Genomic DNA, 16,951 nt, shown 5'->3' on the forward strand with positions numbered 1-16,951 from the left:
TCCATCCATGTTTCTATTCTAAATTTCTTGACACTATCACCAAGTTCCAAAAAAAGTGAACCAACCCCAATCATAGCTTTAGACCTACCATATATATATACACATTCCTAGACTCATGTTTTTGGTGCTCATCTTCATGAAACAAAATTGGAGACCATAGCCATATTATATTTATGTCGCTAAAAGGCAAAATAGTGACATAGGCAACTGTGGGCATGTTTCTAGGGTTTGAGCCTCCGTGCAGGGGTGATTCAAGCTAGATCATGGAGGAGGGTGTACGACCTCCTCCATGTAGGTAAGTCGCTTCCCCTTCTTGATTCTTTTGTGGTGGTTAATGTTGCTTTGTGCTTATGCCCTGGCTTTTCAGTTTGTGTGCCTTGAGTGTTTAATGCACCGAGATGGATGGGGTTCCATACGGTGGTGCATTTAATTTAGATGATCTTGTCATTTATTTAGATATTCTCACCTTGACTAGTGTTAAGTTGTTTAAGGTTGCTCTTGTTAGTTCTCCATTCTCTATGTCTGCTTCAACAAAATTTGAAGCTAGGGTTCTTCGTTGTGTGAAGGTAATGGCGACACAGGAGAAGGATGACGTAAGCAAAAAAACCTTTCTCTATCTAGCCTTCCTATTGCCCCTGATTCGGAAATGATTGATGCCATTAATAATGAAAAATATATATTAAAGGACATTGTTGTTTTTCTTGTGGTTGTGGACATTGCTAGTTGCCCAACCTGTACATATTTAGATGAATGGCTTAAAAATATTTGGGTTAAAAAATTAGGGTTTCATTTTTCATTATGTAGAATGGTTTAGAAATGTTTGTTTATCATTTTATTCAATGATGCCAAGTCGCAGACGATAGTTCTAGAGAAACGATATTGGTCCATTGCGAAATGTACTTTCAGGGCCCTCAAATGGTCGCCTGAGGCTATGAGTGATGAAATTATTATCCTCTCTTGTCCTAGATGGATTGTCATAAAAAACTTTCCGCCTTTATTATGGAATTTTATTCCTCAAATGTTAGCCTCCATTGGAAAAGTTCTTAGAGTGGATAACGCTCACTCCTTGGTTCCTCACATGGATGCTAGGGTCCTAATATCGATTGAATCTAGCAAAGACCTTCCAAGATTTCCTGAAATTAATATTGATGAGGATCCCATGGTATGTCTTATTGAAGTTCTAGGTGGGATTAATGCTTGCTTCTTATGTAAAAGAGGAGGGCACATTTGAAGGAATTTCTCTATTCTTGCAAAACGTAAACCCCCTATTGGCTCTAAGGGTGAGTTTGGAAACTCGATGCATCCCATTAGTGTATCTTTCACCCCCTTTAGTCTATGCCTAATCTCATAGAGGGCAATCAAGGCCTTGTTTTGGAGCGGTTTAATATTCTTAAATATGCGGTGAAGGTTGTGGTTAATGCTCCGCCTATTAATCTTCTCGTTCTTGATGAAGCTGCAAGTTTGGGAAGTTTAATGTCAAACCCCCCTCACTTAGCCATTGTGGTGTCACTCTCTTAAATTAGAGATCCTAAAGAGGACAATTATGACCAGTTTGTGCACCCAAGAAGTCACAAGGTCAGGAGAAAGAATTCTCAACAACTTTCCCTTGATAAGCTCAAGAGCTCTAGGGTTTCCATGACGAAGGTTACCTACTATTATGAGGAGCACCCATAGTTTGTTCAATCCACTATCCCAATGGATGATGATTCTCACATTATGCCATTTGTGGCTAGTTTGGTTAAAGAAAATAATAACTCTCTTGTCAAGTCTATTGTTAGGGGTATCGAGGAAAGGAGACGCTTTAGTATGAATTTGAGTGAAGTTGCTAGTCTGGATGCCCCCACGTGGGGCTTAGATTACCTAAAATTAACTAACAAGTTCAATATTCTTGTCGATCCTCACTCTGAGGAGTTCCACGATGGTGAGGTTAACAAGAATCCCTCCCTCTGTGGTGGTATTTGATTACCTCTTCCCCTTAGATTGATGTTAGCACTTCTCAATTCAACGATAATCAGAACATTAAAGTTAGCAGTGATGCCTCCTTTTTTGATGTTATTACTACAAACCCCCTTATTAGGAACAAGGCTTATGATAAAGCCCATGAATTAGCCATGATTCGCTATGAGAAAACTAGGATGAGCCTCTGTGAGGAATTCATTGAAGCCCATCCTATTGATTCAGACTTGAAAACTGGGTCCCTATCTGGTGACTCGATCACTAAAGAGGAGCATTGTATAGGTCAGGATTAGGTCAAGGATTCCAAAGCTGAAGAATATGAAATTTTGATTCCTATTGGGAATGGTCTCTTTACTAAGGTGATAATAAAGAGGGGAAGGTCCAAGGGAAAGCAATCCCCCTGCCTAAGAAGAAATACAATAAGAAGGAACTCCCTAAGTGTTTCGCTAGCTTTAAAGGTACCAAATATATCAATGTGTAATGTTTCTCATGGATTTGAACTACATATCTTGGAACATTAGGGGACTTGAATCCCCAGACAAGAAACATGTGGTCAGGTAGTTTCTTAGACAACATAACAAATATTGATATTATGTTGCTTCAAGAAGTAAAAGCCACTAACTCTGGAAGTTAATCTCAGATACATATGGAAAGATGCAATTCAATTTCCTACCAATCATGACATAGGCAAAGGGGGTGCTATCATTGTGATTGGAAGAAAATGGGGTTCTAAAATTGTGGATAGTGGCACCTCCCCATGTAATAGAGTGGTGTGGATAATTCTAAATATTTGTAATACTAAGGTCAAAGTATGTTCCCTTTATGCCTCCAACAACTACAGAGAAAGGATAGAACTTTGGAAATGATTGGCTAATCTCCCAAATATTCCCTAGCTTATTAGGGGAGACTTTAACATGATTGAGCATCCAAAAGATAAGCTCGGAGGTTTGAACCTGGAACAGAAATATGGGGAGAAGCTCCATTGGGCTAGAATGAAAGATAAACTCAGATTGTTCGACCACCTTGAAGGTATGAAGGAGGACTATAAGCCTATGTCATATACTTGGCATAACTTTCAACAAGGGATGGGGAGAATTTACTGTAGATTGGATAGGTTCTATGCTAATAATGACCTTTTTTCTTTTAAACAAGATGGGAATAGTACCACTGTCAGAGTGTGCCCTTTCACTCTGTCGGATCATCATCCAATCTCATCTCAAATTTAAGTGAAATTCAATATATCCCCTTAGCCTAAGAGGGATGAGAACTTTATGCTTAACACCAATCTCACAAAGGATCAAGATATTAAAAATGTCATTTATATGTTTAGACAAATCAATAAATGGGACTCTCATACCCCCTTTGCCATTAATAAATTGAACAAAAAATTTAGTGGTCAGAATGTTTTGTGTCAAACTATTGGAAAGAAGAAAGCTAAAGATGGTAGAAGAATTGAGCGAGAACTTGTGGATAACTTGTTAGCTCAGGAGGCCCAAATTCCAAATAATCCTGACAATGTGGAAATTTCTCTCTCCTTATCTCGAACCAAAGACATGCTGAGACACATACATCATAAGAAAATATAGGGAGTCAAGGTAATGGGCTAGACTCAAATAGTTGCAACAAGGAGAAAAAGTCTCCAAATTTTTTTTAATATGTTGAGACAGAAGGAATTCAAGGAAAAAATTGACAGGGTTTGGGATGAAGGTGTAGAATTGGTAGACAATGAAGACATTAAAACTGCCTTCCTATAGTACTACCAAAAGTTATTTTCCTCGAAGGATTACTCCCCTTCTAGCCTTTGTGCCAAAGACAAATGTAGAGCCTTCATTCCCGACAAGATTTCAATAGAAGAGGCTGACTCTCTCAAAAAGCCTATATCAATTGAGGAAATACATAAGGCTATTAGTGCCCTCAACAATGATAAGGCCCCTGGTTCGTATAGGCTACCCATTGAGTTTTACAAAGAAGCTAAAGATTGGATTAGCATTGATTTGTTGCAAATGTTTAAGGAAGTTCTGCTAAAGGGATCATTAGGTGCTGAGATCAACAAGGGGGTGATAAAATTGCTCCCAAAGGAAGGGGACAAGTCCCTTATTAAGGATTGGAGGCCCATTACCTTACTTAATGTTTCCTATAAGATTATTGCTAGGATTATTGCAATAGGACTTGTAGATATCTTACCAAGTTTTGTAAGTAATACTCAAACATGATTCATTAAAGGGAGGTACATCCTTGAGAACCTCATCACAAGTTGGGAAGCCATAATTGGGCAAAGTTAACTGACCAAAATATTGCTATGTTCCTCAATGTCTTTGAAAAGGCATAAGATTGGATTGAGTGGAGTTTTCTTATTATGATGCTGGAAGCATTTGGGTTCCCAAATGACTTATGTCAAATGGTTCATGTTCTTTTTAAACACGCCTCTCCTCAAGTGGAGTTTAATGGATCTCATACTCAACCCATCAAGCTGGAAAGATCTATCAGGCAAGTATGCCCTCTTGCTCCTGCCTTGTTTGTTATTGTGGTAGATGCTATATTCTACCTACTTAGAGAATCTACCCACTCTCCAAGGGTTAGGGGTATCACCCTAACCAACAAACTAGATCTTATCGATACCCATTTTGTTGTTAATACAACCCTTTTTTTTTGAATCCACATGAAGACAATATGGACCCATTGATGATAAAGCTCAATATATTTTGTGAAGCCTTTGTGGCTAAAATTTCTACAACGAAATCCATTCTTTTGGGTTGGAATGATACCCCCCTCCTAACTTAGTAAGTATGGATATCAGTGGTGTGATCCTTCTAAACAAGTGAGATATTTGGGCATTCCCTTTATTGTTAATTCATGCCTAAAAGAGATGTGGCTATTGATTAAAAGGAAGTTGGAGTGCAAGTTGAACAAATGGATAGATATCTGTCACTAGTAGGCAAATTTCAGGTTTGTTAGAAAATTATTTCCTCTTACAACTTATACTATGCATCTGTTTGGATGTTTAGTAATTATTAGATTAATGATATTCAAAAATCTATTAGGAAATGTTAGAGTAATCTTTTATTAGCTAATAACTATTTATTTAATTATTAGTCTATTATACTCTATGCTTAAGCTAAACTTAGGAATCTTATAATTCTTTAGGGTTTTCACCTTTAGGGTTTTGAGTATCCTCTTATAAAGATTCTCTCTTTATATTTTCATAACAAATTATAATTATTGAATTGCATTCTTGTTGCACAATTAATATGACTCCTCTTTTTTGGATCTCTGAATTCTGGCCTCCATAGCTTTTTTGCTTCTCTACTTTTGTGATAGGTTTGCATGCATGTGATCTTTGGGAGCTGTAGAGTTGATTTTTACTCAACTCCAATATGGTATCAGAGCTCTAGATCTGCATGCCCATGTTCTCTTCATGAGAGATTTTGGGTCTTATTCTTTAGATCTGTGTTTTCGGGGGTTTGTGTAGTTGTTATTTTCTATTTATGGGGTAGCTGATTTTTTGGTACATTTTGGTGCCAAAAGGACCTCTCATTTGGATTCAGAAGGTTGATTCCATGAATTTTGATATATGATTTGCCTATTTTCGGTGACAGGAGCATCTAGGACATTATTTTTTATTAGCACACTTTTCGAGGCACAAAAATCTGTACGGCTGTACCTGCAAATGCGTTAGAAAATATATTTAAATTTTTTTTTACCCTCTTTATGCCCTACAAGAGGGGTTTTTTTCTTTTGGCCATAACTTGGTCATATGGAGGCGCTTTTTCAAAAACCTTATATCGTCGGAAAGCTCTTTTCGAGCTCTATCTAGATTTGGAGGTTTGAACTTTTGATTTTTATTTTATTTTTTATGGATTTTTTTGCTGTCAAAGCCAGAGGTTCCTTTTTGCACTTTGGGAGACATAACTTGAGTATCTGAACTCTGTTTTTCAAAAACTTTATATCCTTGGAAAACTTGTTCTATTTTTTCCATTCATATGAGTTTTCTTTCCAGATTCTGCTCCAAGTATATTTTATTCAGTTTTTTGCTTTTCAACACTCTGGTGAATATCTTGGATGTTTCAGGTCCTGGGATCTCTTTCTTTGAGTACGATGTCTCATTTTTTGTTGTTCTTTTGAATGTTTTAGGTCTTGGGATCTCTTTCTTTGAATAGGATGTCTCTTCTGATCATTGTAACATTTTATTTATGCAAACGCACTGAGATAAAGTGTCACTATGCATTGTATACTTGGGATCTTGCACATCTTGTGCCTTATTGTACATGCACTACTTATAAAGTTCCACGGGGGGTTGATGTTTGCCTTTGTTTACCATCTACATTTGTCACATAGGTGTTCCTTCCACGACATTAGCCTCGTGATGTGTGTCAAGTGAGTGTTCCTTCCACAACACTATGTACTTTCTCCGCACCTTCAATGTTCCTGGTTCTTCGTCATGCAGTTCTTGTTGGTCGTTCTTTTCAGTGTACCTGTTCCCTCTCCCTTTTCAGCATTATTGGGAGGTTTGTCCTGTTGGTTCTAATGATTCCTTGGTTCGATTGATCAACTCTTCAGGCTTTGGTGTTTCATGCCATTTGTGTCTTCGAGTTTAGTTGTTTGCCTTTGTTTGTCATCTAATTCGAGTAGTGTCATTTGAGGGCACTCATGCAGATTACAATCTTCTCTACCTGATCTTGTTCTATTTCAGTGGAGGTTCTTCAGATCAATAGTTACTCTTCGACAATGTTTGCAACTATTTCATGCTTCAGTAGTGTTCTTCATGCTCTTTTTTTTGTTCCTAGCTTCTAGAACACTCTTGTTTGGAGGCTTCTTAGTCCTTCACTTGAGCTTTCATCTCTTCTTGGAGAGGAGTTTTGTTCCCACATGGTTTTCTCCTTTTTTCTCCACTTTACAAAGATTTTAATGTACTTGGGTACCTCATCAGGCCTAGTTGTCGGGACCCATTACTGCTTTCCTGCATTTTTTACATGATTTTTTAGTCCTTAGTTATTTTTTAGCTACTCCCTAAGTTCATCTTAAGGGGGGGTGTTAGAGTAATCTTTTATTAGCTAATAGTTATTTATTTAATTATTAGTCTATTATACTCTATGCTTAAGCTAAATTTAGGAATCTTATAATTCTTTAGGGATTTCACCTTTAGGGTTTCGAGTATCCTCTTATAAGGATTATCTCTTTGTATTTTCATAACAACTGTAATTATTGAATTGCATTCTTGTTGCACAATCAATATGACTCCTCTTTTCTGGATCTCTGAATTTTGGCCTCCATAGCTTTTTTGCTTCTCTACTTCTGTGACAGGTTTGCATGCAAGTGATCTTTGGGAGTTGTAGAGTTGATTTTTTCCTCAACTCCAATAGGAAATTTCTTTGGTCAGATGGTAGAAGTGACACTCAGTTAAATGGAATTGGTGTCGCCTACTTGTAAAAAATTGGGTGGAATAGGATCGAAGGATCTCAAAATGCAAGGAATTGCCTTAGTAGCTAAATGGATATTCCATGGTCTCGAAGGTGAGGAACCATGGAAATTACTTATTAGGAATAAAATTAAGCTTGATGTCTTGAAGCACGCTAAGTCCTAGAAAATGCTCCTCTTTAATGATCTTATCCTTGGTAACTTCCCAATCTCCCCGGTTGGATCTAATATGACCAGTGTTATATGGAAGGCATGGGAATTCATTAGACACCTGGTTACGAATAATAAGATCATTAGTAGTAATAATTCTATTTGTGGAGAGAGGTATATTTGGTGGAACTTGTTCCATATGGATAAACAACTTGCTCTCTTTCATGGTTGCTCTACCAAGAGTTGGTCTCTTAAACACATTTGTTGTTTTAATGATGTCATTACTAGTGGCAATTTGATTTCTTGGTTTGAACTCAATCAAAAGTATCATTTGCCCTCTTCCAACTGGAGGACTTGTACTATGTTGAGGGAAGCCTGTCTCAACCTTCATCTCCCCAAGGCATGTGAGGTGATTTCAGACAAGTTTAAATTCTACACATGGGTGGATGACTCTCCACTTGCGAATACCAAAGCTAAAATGGTTTGTGATGCTTTATCTTCTAACTTTGATCTGATTATTCATATTAACTATGTATGGCATTTGAATTGCAACAATTTTGATTGGTAGAAAATCTTCACCAAACTTTGGGATAGTAGCATCTTGTCTAAAAAGAAAGGCTTCAAATGGTTGTTTAATTTGCATAGGCTTCCTATTAAGAATAATCAAAATGATATTGATGTGTGTAATATTTGTAGGATTCTTGACACTACTATGCATATATTATTTGATTGCATTTTTGCTAAGGAAATTTTGAATATGTTTGGGATTAATTTTGCTAATGGTTTCACTCAACATGATGTTGTTTGTGGTTACATTAAAGGCTTTAAAAAAGAGTAATCTTTTTTGGTCTCTATTATCTTGTGAAATTATTTGGACTATTTGAAAATTTAGGAACGAGGAAAGGTATCAAGGAAATGATAAGTTGTTTATTGAGTCTCTAAGGAGACTCATTTTTCATACTATTGATGTGTAGGTTTCCATTGTGATGAGACTTGCAGTAAAGAAGTTCGAAAGATTTATAAAAGATAGAACCACAAGAGTCTATCTGTTTGAGCTCTCTAATGGCTACACTCGATCCAAATTTAACATTGAAAGGTCCCCTTTTGTCAATGCATTGGAGGATTTTATGCACGAGATCAATGTGGGCAAGAAGATTAAACGCCAGTATCAAGCCCAATTAGTAGAAGTGGGAGTAAAATTCCATGGAACAAGACAACTATTTAGATGGAAGGCCCTCTCGAATGGACCTCCAAGATTGAGCATTGAAGTTTTTTGTATATCATGTTTTGAGTGTAGGATATATTTTATATCAAGTTTTGACAGAATGTATATTGAATCAAATGTATAGGCCCCATTTTGCATATAGTAGGTTGGGGTTAGAATGTATACGAGTCAGTCCCATACAGTTATATCTATTTTTTTTGTAGCAACTGCTCATGTAGTCTGATAATCAAACCATAATCCGAACAATGTAACTAACCTTTTCCTTATGTTTAATACAAAAAAATGGTGACATAAGAGACCACTTGCAGAAATACATACAAAAAAACAAAGAAAACTAACACCATGACCTTATAGCATTCATGACTTATCCTCACCCAACATTCTCAATTTTCAAACCACTAAGGCCTTAGCTACCATTGGAAATTTAAAGCCACATTCATCATGAGTGGAGCTCATTGCAATTTCTTCAATGTCTCGTCCGTCATTCTCCAACCATTCCTCGCCCTGCGCAAGCAACACTTGGTTCAAATCCTCAATCCCATCTCTTTCTTCTCCACTCTCATCCTTGTCCTCCTCCAACAGGCCTTCCATTTCTATGTACTCTTTCACCCATCCCTCAGTCAGGGCTGCCATGATTCCAACCAGAGTTTGTAGAAATATGAGGCTCTGGTCAATGTCATTCCACCTTCCTTGCAGGGTTATAGGGTTCGAACCACTCGATATTTCTTCACACTCCCATCTTTGCCACAAGACATATAATAATTTTGTGATAGAGGGAGCAACAAATTTCTATCCACATTGTCTAAGGCAACATCTATTTCCCCCAAAAAGATTTGCTTAAATTTATTTATTATTGACCATTAACGAACATAATTAGAATAAAATTTTATAAATTGTATAAAAACTAAACCTTGCAAAGAATTAGAATAAAGCTAATTCTTTCTTTTTAAATAACTATTTCCCTTTAATTTTAATTTTTTCAAAATAAATAATATTAAAAGCAAAACCTTACAAAGAATTAGAATAAAGCTAATTCTTTCTTTTTGAATAACTTTTTCCCTTTAATTTTAATTTTTTCAAAAGAAATAATATTAAAAGATTCTTTCTATATATTTTTTCTTAATCAATAATATTAAAATATATATTTTTATTTATTTTTAAATTAGTACAAATGTAAGCTTGAGATGGATTCTATTGTTCAAAAATCCGTTTCATATAAAAATACCTCCAATATAATAATATTCACTATTTGTTTTATATAATTATCAATCTAATACTGCAATTTAATTTTTTTTATAATTACGTCGAGAAGCGTACCGCTACAACCGCAGGCATCCGTCATAAACTTTTATTCGTCGTCACATTAAATCTCGCTGCTGAGTTTAATCACCATCACCCACTTAGAATATTGCAGTATCTTCCTCCACGTTACATGTTTGACGTGTCTTTGTCTAGACTTAATTAGTTATTTGGAAACTGACAAATTTGCAACAAAAAACGGTTACCATCCAACTTTGCATTTGCATTACAAAATTTTATAAGCTTCGATCCCAAATTTCAAAAGCTTCGATTCTCAGTCAATCGCATTATACTATTATATTATTCTTCTGTAACACATTCTCTCCTTAAATCTAGGCCACAATTCTAATCACCACCGTTCGACGTTATGTTCTACCAATAATGATGCCAGTTTCCACGTGTCTTCTTTGTAATGCAAGGAGAGACAGTTATGATACCGGTGGAAGCTTCGAATTTGCATGCCAACCTTCCAATTTGCATGATATCGATTTCAAAGGCTTCCACACTCTACATTTGAAAACATTTTATCGCGCCGCTTTGTGAACTTCAGATTGAATCTCTTCGGTGTACGTATGTTATAGGCAATTTTACTGTTATAGGTATATTTTCGTATTAGTGTATTGCTTATACTGACAAATATTATCACAGTTTCAGCTTCCACTGAATTTTGCAAGGTTTGAATTCAACGTTGCAACGACAGATAGTTATTGTAACAACAAAAGCTTCCAAATTGCATGATAAGCTTCCTGTGTAATGTGAAGATTTTGCAGTTTATCAATTACTTTGTGCAGTGAAATTGACATTGAATCTCTTCATACAGGTATTTTGCATTCCTTACATTGACAAATATTACCTTGTAGTGAATTTTGGAAGGTTCGCATTCTGTTTATACGATTTGTATTTCGTAATTCACTATTTACGCATTGCAGAGAATCAACGTTGCACTTCAGCTTCTTCTCCTTTTCTTCATACTTTTCAGATTAAGAATTGCTCAAACAAACAGGTATGCATCATATCAGTATTTTTTACTCCTGCACTTGTATTTTTCTTCTCATCCTCTTATAAACCGACATATCTTTCTGAACATACAATGGCTTTCCTCTCTTTCCTCTGTGTGCATTTATTTAGAAGGCACATAGTCAACAGAAGTACTCAAGCCAAAATGTGTTCTGCAGCCGCTCCTCATTTTGCCTTGAGGACTACCACCATGCACTAAGATAATCTCATGTAGTTTTACGAATGTCAAAAACTGTGTATTGATATCGACTACCCTTGGACTCATCGCTTTTATAGGAAGTTTCAAAAACATATTCAACAAATAGTTGCTCTGCAAGTCTTGTAATGACTTTCTCAGAGGTATTCTAATATAATATATTTATGACTCTCTATGTTAATGATGTAATACAAACGAGTCTTGATGCCCAAGGCCATTGCATGGCAATCTGCAAGGGTTGAAAACCGAAACATAATCCTACCGATTGGAGCTACAATTTCCATGCATTTGCTCTATAAACCCTAATTCCTTTCTCATTTCCCATGATGGGTCATGCTTACTACTACACCCTCCTGCAACAATACACGTATCAACTTAAACTCATTATGTTTTACTGTATGAGAAACTAATTTTCCATTCAGACGAACAAGACTTCATATATCTATTAGATTGGCATTGAAATAGAAGGGAATTGTGTTATTGTTACAAGTTGGTTTTGCCAATACCAAAATCAAGCTCGCGATGTCTGATTCCTTTGCCATGCAAAATTACTGCGAGTCACACATGCCTGCAATTTCAAAGCTTGTAATTTTTGTAAGAAACCAAAACCAACTTAAGTACCAAGAAATCAATAAACCAAACCTGCATAGGAAAAGAGTAATATTATTTATGCAATGACTAAATGGCAACTAAAATTATACTATTTAAATTAAAAATATTTAACACTAAATATTTAAATTTATACTATTGAATATATAAAAAACAGTGAAATTAATTATTGAAACTGGATATCTATACTTAGTGGTATTGTTCTTTATACGCCGACTGCATTCCGTTTATACTGATAAATATTATTATACTTTTCAGTTTGCAGTGAATTTGGAAGGTTCAAATTCTGTTTACCAACTTCCTCACCCAGCTAAACAGGGACATAATGTCTGCACCAACCCATTAATTTTGATGTGATGCATCTCATTTTTAATTTATCGTCATTGAAAACTTCAACCTTCAATATAAAATTATGCATTTTTAAAAATATAGAATATTGTTTTATCAATACAGCTGAAGAATTAATATTTCATATTTTTTGAATTATTTTCTTTTTAAAATAAATTTGAAATTATTGAAATGGTGTTATTATTACAAGTATTGAAATATCATTAACTTTGCCAATAGATTAGTTATTTTTAAAAATAGATTTAAATTATTGAATGTGATGAACAAAGATTGTAGGAGATTATAAATAGCCATTGTTTGTATGACATCATGAACACACAAACTCATAAATATATTATATTAAACTAAAGTAATAATAATCCAATAGTAATAATTTCCATCTTGCATGTTTGTTTACTATTTTAGATTGTACATAAATAATGGTATTGTTGTTTATTTTTTAGGTTTTGTCTTTGGAAGTTCATATTTATACATAGCTTTTAAATTGATATATAGTTATCATTTGTTGAAAATAATTTTTTATTGAATTTATGTTTTTTTTAAATAGATGGATGGACATTGTTACAATGAAGAGTTTTGTAACGACAAAGTGGAAAGTCAAAAATCTGTGAATTCTCCTCTAACCTCGACCGAGTCATCAAGTTCAAACATATTCACCCCTTCATTTATGGATACAACATTCCATGGAATCTAATGTCATATCCATGATATTCTTGATCATTTAGAAAATATTTATGTTGAGATAGCAGCAATTAATGATCGAGACATGCAGCAAGTCTGTGACATTCAGGAAATGATGCATTTTTTAAATTTCAAGGTTCAACCACTGGACCAGTTTTTCAAAGAGATCACACATGATGAAATGCAATTTCAAGGAGAACATTGCAGGGAAATCAAAGAAGGCTTTGTTCTTTTCCTCAATCAATAGATAATGCAAAAAGGATCATCCTTCACAGTATATATGTACATAACATATGCATAGTGTCTCTTCAGAGTTTTAAGTCTTTAGAGTTTAGTTTTTATTTTCAGTGAGTTGAGTTTGGCTTTAGAGTTTAGTTTGTCCTCTTAATTGTTGAGTTTGTTTTGATGTATATGTATGTGGAAAGGTAATTCCACATTTTGTAAAAAACAAATGTACATGGTTTTCTAAACTATGAAATACATGGATAATAAATTTTCCACAATAATTCTTTCTTTCATTTCTTGCACTTGCACATTCTTTTTCAAAAATATTGAATTCAATTATATTTAATAGTCAACTAATAATATAAAACTATAATTTATTTATGAGTCTCTTTGTTAATGATGTAATACAAACAATGGCTATCTACTGCACCACAAAAGTTTGAATTCAATTTTGTATACAAGGACTAAATAATTTGAATTAGGAAAAGAAAGTGTCAAAATTCAATTAAACATTAACTACAAAAATATTGAATTCAATTATATTTAATAATCAACTAATAATATTCTACTATAATATATTTATGAGTCTTTGTATAATGATGTAATACAAACAATGGCTATCAACCTCACTACAAAAGTTTGAATTCAATTTTGTATACAAGGACTAAATAAATTGTATTAGGAAAAGAAAGTGTCAAAATTCAATTAAACATTAACTGCAAAAAATATTGAATTCAATTATATTTAATAATCAACTAATAATATTGCAATAATTAGATAAATAAAAATAAAAATGAATATATTGATAATAATATTAATAAAGTTACAAACTTGAAAAAGGTTGACAATATTAATAATGATTTGATAACTTGATACAATCTATAGTTTTATGAATGTTAATTAGATCAATGTATATGACTCATATTTTTAATTTGTTTAACAAATTTGTAGAAATGGGTCGATCAAAGAAATATTTTGAATCTGAAGAACAAAGAAAGGAATATAAAAGAGAATATCAAAGAGAATATCAGAGACAATATAGGAAACGAAAAAATGAACAAATGTCAGATGCCCAAAAGGAAGAGCAAAAGAGGCAAAGGAATGAAACAGAAAGAGCTACATATGCATCTAGAAGATTACAAATATCAACCCAAGAATTACCGGCACAACATAGTGAATCTGAAATTTTACATTTCATTACATGTCAACAACCAGTTCGAGATGCACAACCACAAGAAATCGGTTTTCAAGAGGAAACCATCCAAACAACGTTGAATCAAAATAACACACAAAACGTTGGAAATCTTCGAGAAGGGGAATCCCAACTACCAATCGATTTCAATACAAAAAACACTCCAAATCCAAATGGATTACTTCGCACTGAATTTAAAAAGGTGCAAATGACATTTCGTAATCATTTAGATGCCTACCAATCACCTTGCATGTGTCATATTTGCCAAGAATCTTATATTGGAATGAAAGTATATTGAAATCCGGAAGGACCTGTTTGCAACAGATGCAAGCAAGAGAGAGGAATAAATAGATTATCAACTATCAATAATATGGATCCCGAATCCCAACCACTCGAACTAGCATGCTTGACGCAAGTAGAAGAAATGCTTATCACACGCGTAAATCCAATATTACAAGTTATGCATGCCACAGGTGGTCAATTCAAATATAAAGGACACACAATAATTAGCTTTCCACAACACATTGAAAAAATGGCGGAAAAATTGCCACATTCTATTACAAGCTTGCCAATAATTATAATGCGAAGGAAAGATCAACGCAGGACGAGTTACAATTTTACAGTAAATAAAGACCGTGTTTATAGAGCACTACAATACAAAATTTAGAATGACAAATTTTATGCAGACGTCACGATTGATACATGTGCACTAGAAAATTTATCAGAAGGATCTGATCAAAATATATTTGAACAGCTGAAAACTGTAAACATGGATTTAGATTCTGACACAAATGAAATTCGGTTTGTTGGACCGCTCTTGGAAACTGAAGAAGAAAACATTATTGATCACACGACATCGATGGCATCAAAACCACCAAATGCACAAAGAGAGATGGAGTTGATTTGTGCATGGATTAACAACAATAACACACATCCATCATCATTGTTCGAGTGACCATCAATTGGTGGATCTCCAATCAACGAATATATTACATTGGGACTACTAGATATGGCATTCCCAACATTGTTTCCCGATGGGAAATTTGATTGGTTGGAGCCTCGAATAAAACAAGTAAATCTCCATGAATATGCAAAGCATCTAATTCGATATAGAGATAACCATTTTGGGAAGCATCCCAGGTTCCGATATTACATTACAAATATGATTATGAGGCATCGAGCACAAACGTCAACTTCCGTTTTCATCAAAAGAAATCTAGGTGAATTGCCAATCACTATAATGGAACTACGTGAGCATATGGAGAATATTCCAAACTCACAAGGTCTTCCATGACAATTGATACAACAACCAACCAAGAATTTGATAGCTGTGTGCATTTATTTTCAACAAACGACAATGTTCACAACCACAACAAGAAAAAATTACAATCATTAAAAAATCCAGTTGCACGCAACATTGCATCAAAAGTACGAAATGTTACTGCTAACAAAAGTGGAATGGATGATGAACTTGATGTAGAATTATTATTATCCAAAAATGCCAGAGTAATGTTGACATCAAATCTATGGATAGAAGCAGGACTTGTCAACAAAGCTTTAGGAAATATTAGAAAAAATGTTTATAAACTAGGAAGTGCACCACCTCAACCACCAGCATACGTGTTAGTTGAATTTGACAATTACTCCGGACTACCATTCGATGATTGTCATCCATCCTCAATTCCAGTTCCAGCAATTGAAAGAGGTGGTTCTTCTCAAATACCATTGCGCTTGGCATGGGCACTAACAATACACAAATCTCAAGGGCTCACTCTTCAAAAGGCTACCATCGATATAGGGCCAACTGAAAGTACTGGTCTCACGTTCGTGGCAATCTCTCGTGTGAAAAGCTTACAGGGCCTACGGATCATGCCACCATTCAGCTATGCTAGGTATGAGAAATTAAACAAAGGCAAACAAGTCGTCAGCAGGAAAAGAGAAGAAGAAAGGCTTCAATCCATCCAGAACAATTCACGTAAGTTTTGCTTTCATGAAGTACATCTATTTTCCACTTACTTGAATGCTACTATATAATGAAAATTAAAACCTGTTAATGACAATCACTATTTTCAATAATAAGAATGACAAACTTAATCATAATTTGCTTTCTTCTCACAGGGCCTTAACATAAAATTGACGACATGGAAAACACAATGAAATTTCTATGACATCAATATCGCTCTGTACAAATGAAAATGTACATTACTCCCCCTCCATATTATAGAATAAGGTTTTCAAATTTTCCAACCATTAATTATAAACAATTTTACCTCTAAATTGGCATATTTAAAAATATTAATATTAATGTCAATTGCTTTTGTTTTTTACAGGAGCTTCACATAAAACCAAAGACGTGGACACAACTTTTACATTCATAAGTACCAATTGTAAAATGTATTGCATTGGCTATTACTGCAAAATATAATTGTATTGCCCTTCCAATTTATATTTCTCTACTTGTATAGATTTTTAATGAATTTGTACACATGTTGGAACAAACCACACTTCACTCAGTGTTCTTAAATTTGATCATCACGTGCTACAATTTTCCTGATTCATGTCGAAATTGGAGTTTGTTTTAGAAATGTATTTTATTAATATATGAAAGTTGTTCAAAATATTTCAATAACGCTCACTC

General features: G+C 34.5%; 1 protein-coding gene across 1 annotated transcript; it reads left to right on the plus strand.

Annotated features, from left to right (window-relative positions):
• The first annotated feature begins 15,603 nt into the window (after nucleotides 1–15,603).
• Nucleotides 15,604–16,738, plus strand: LOC131038515 (uncharacterized). The gene is made up of 2 exons (XM_057970962.2): nucleotides 15,604–16,288; nucleotides 16,644–16,738. Exons 1-2 carry the CDS (start codon nucleotides 15,604–15,606, stop codon nucleotides 16,736–16,738), a joined length of 780 nt encoding a protein of 259 aa, XP_057826945.2.
• Nucleotides 16,739–16,951: the final 213 nt, after the last annotated feature.

The sequence above is a fragment of the Cryptomeria japonica genome, chromosome 10 (assembly GCF_030272615.1).
Source record: "Cryptomeria japonica chromosome 10, Sugi_1.0, whole genome shotgun sequence".
In the NCBI taxonomy this organism is placed as follows: Eukaryota; Viridiplantae; Streptophyta; class Pinopsida; order Cupressales; family Cupressaceae; genus Cryptomeria; species Cryptomeria japonica.

Bases quoted from the DNA above. Each gene is read 5' to 3' on its own strand.
- LOC131038515 (XM_057970962.2), top strand. From the start codon at position 15,604: ATGACAATTGATACAACAACCAACCAAGAATTTGATAGCTGTGTGCAT. The intron at 16,289-16,643 runs GTAAGTTTTGCT...TGTTTTTTACAG, and splicing joins ATCCATCCAGAACAATTCAC to GAGCTTCACATAAAACCAAA.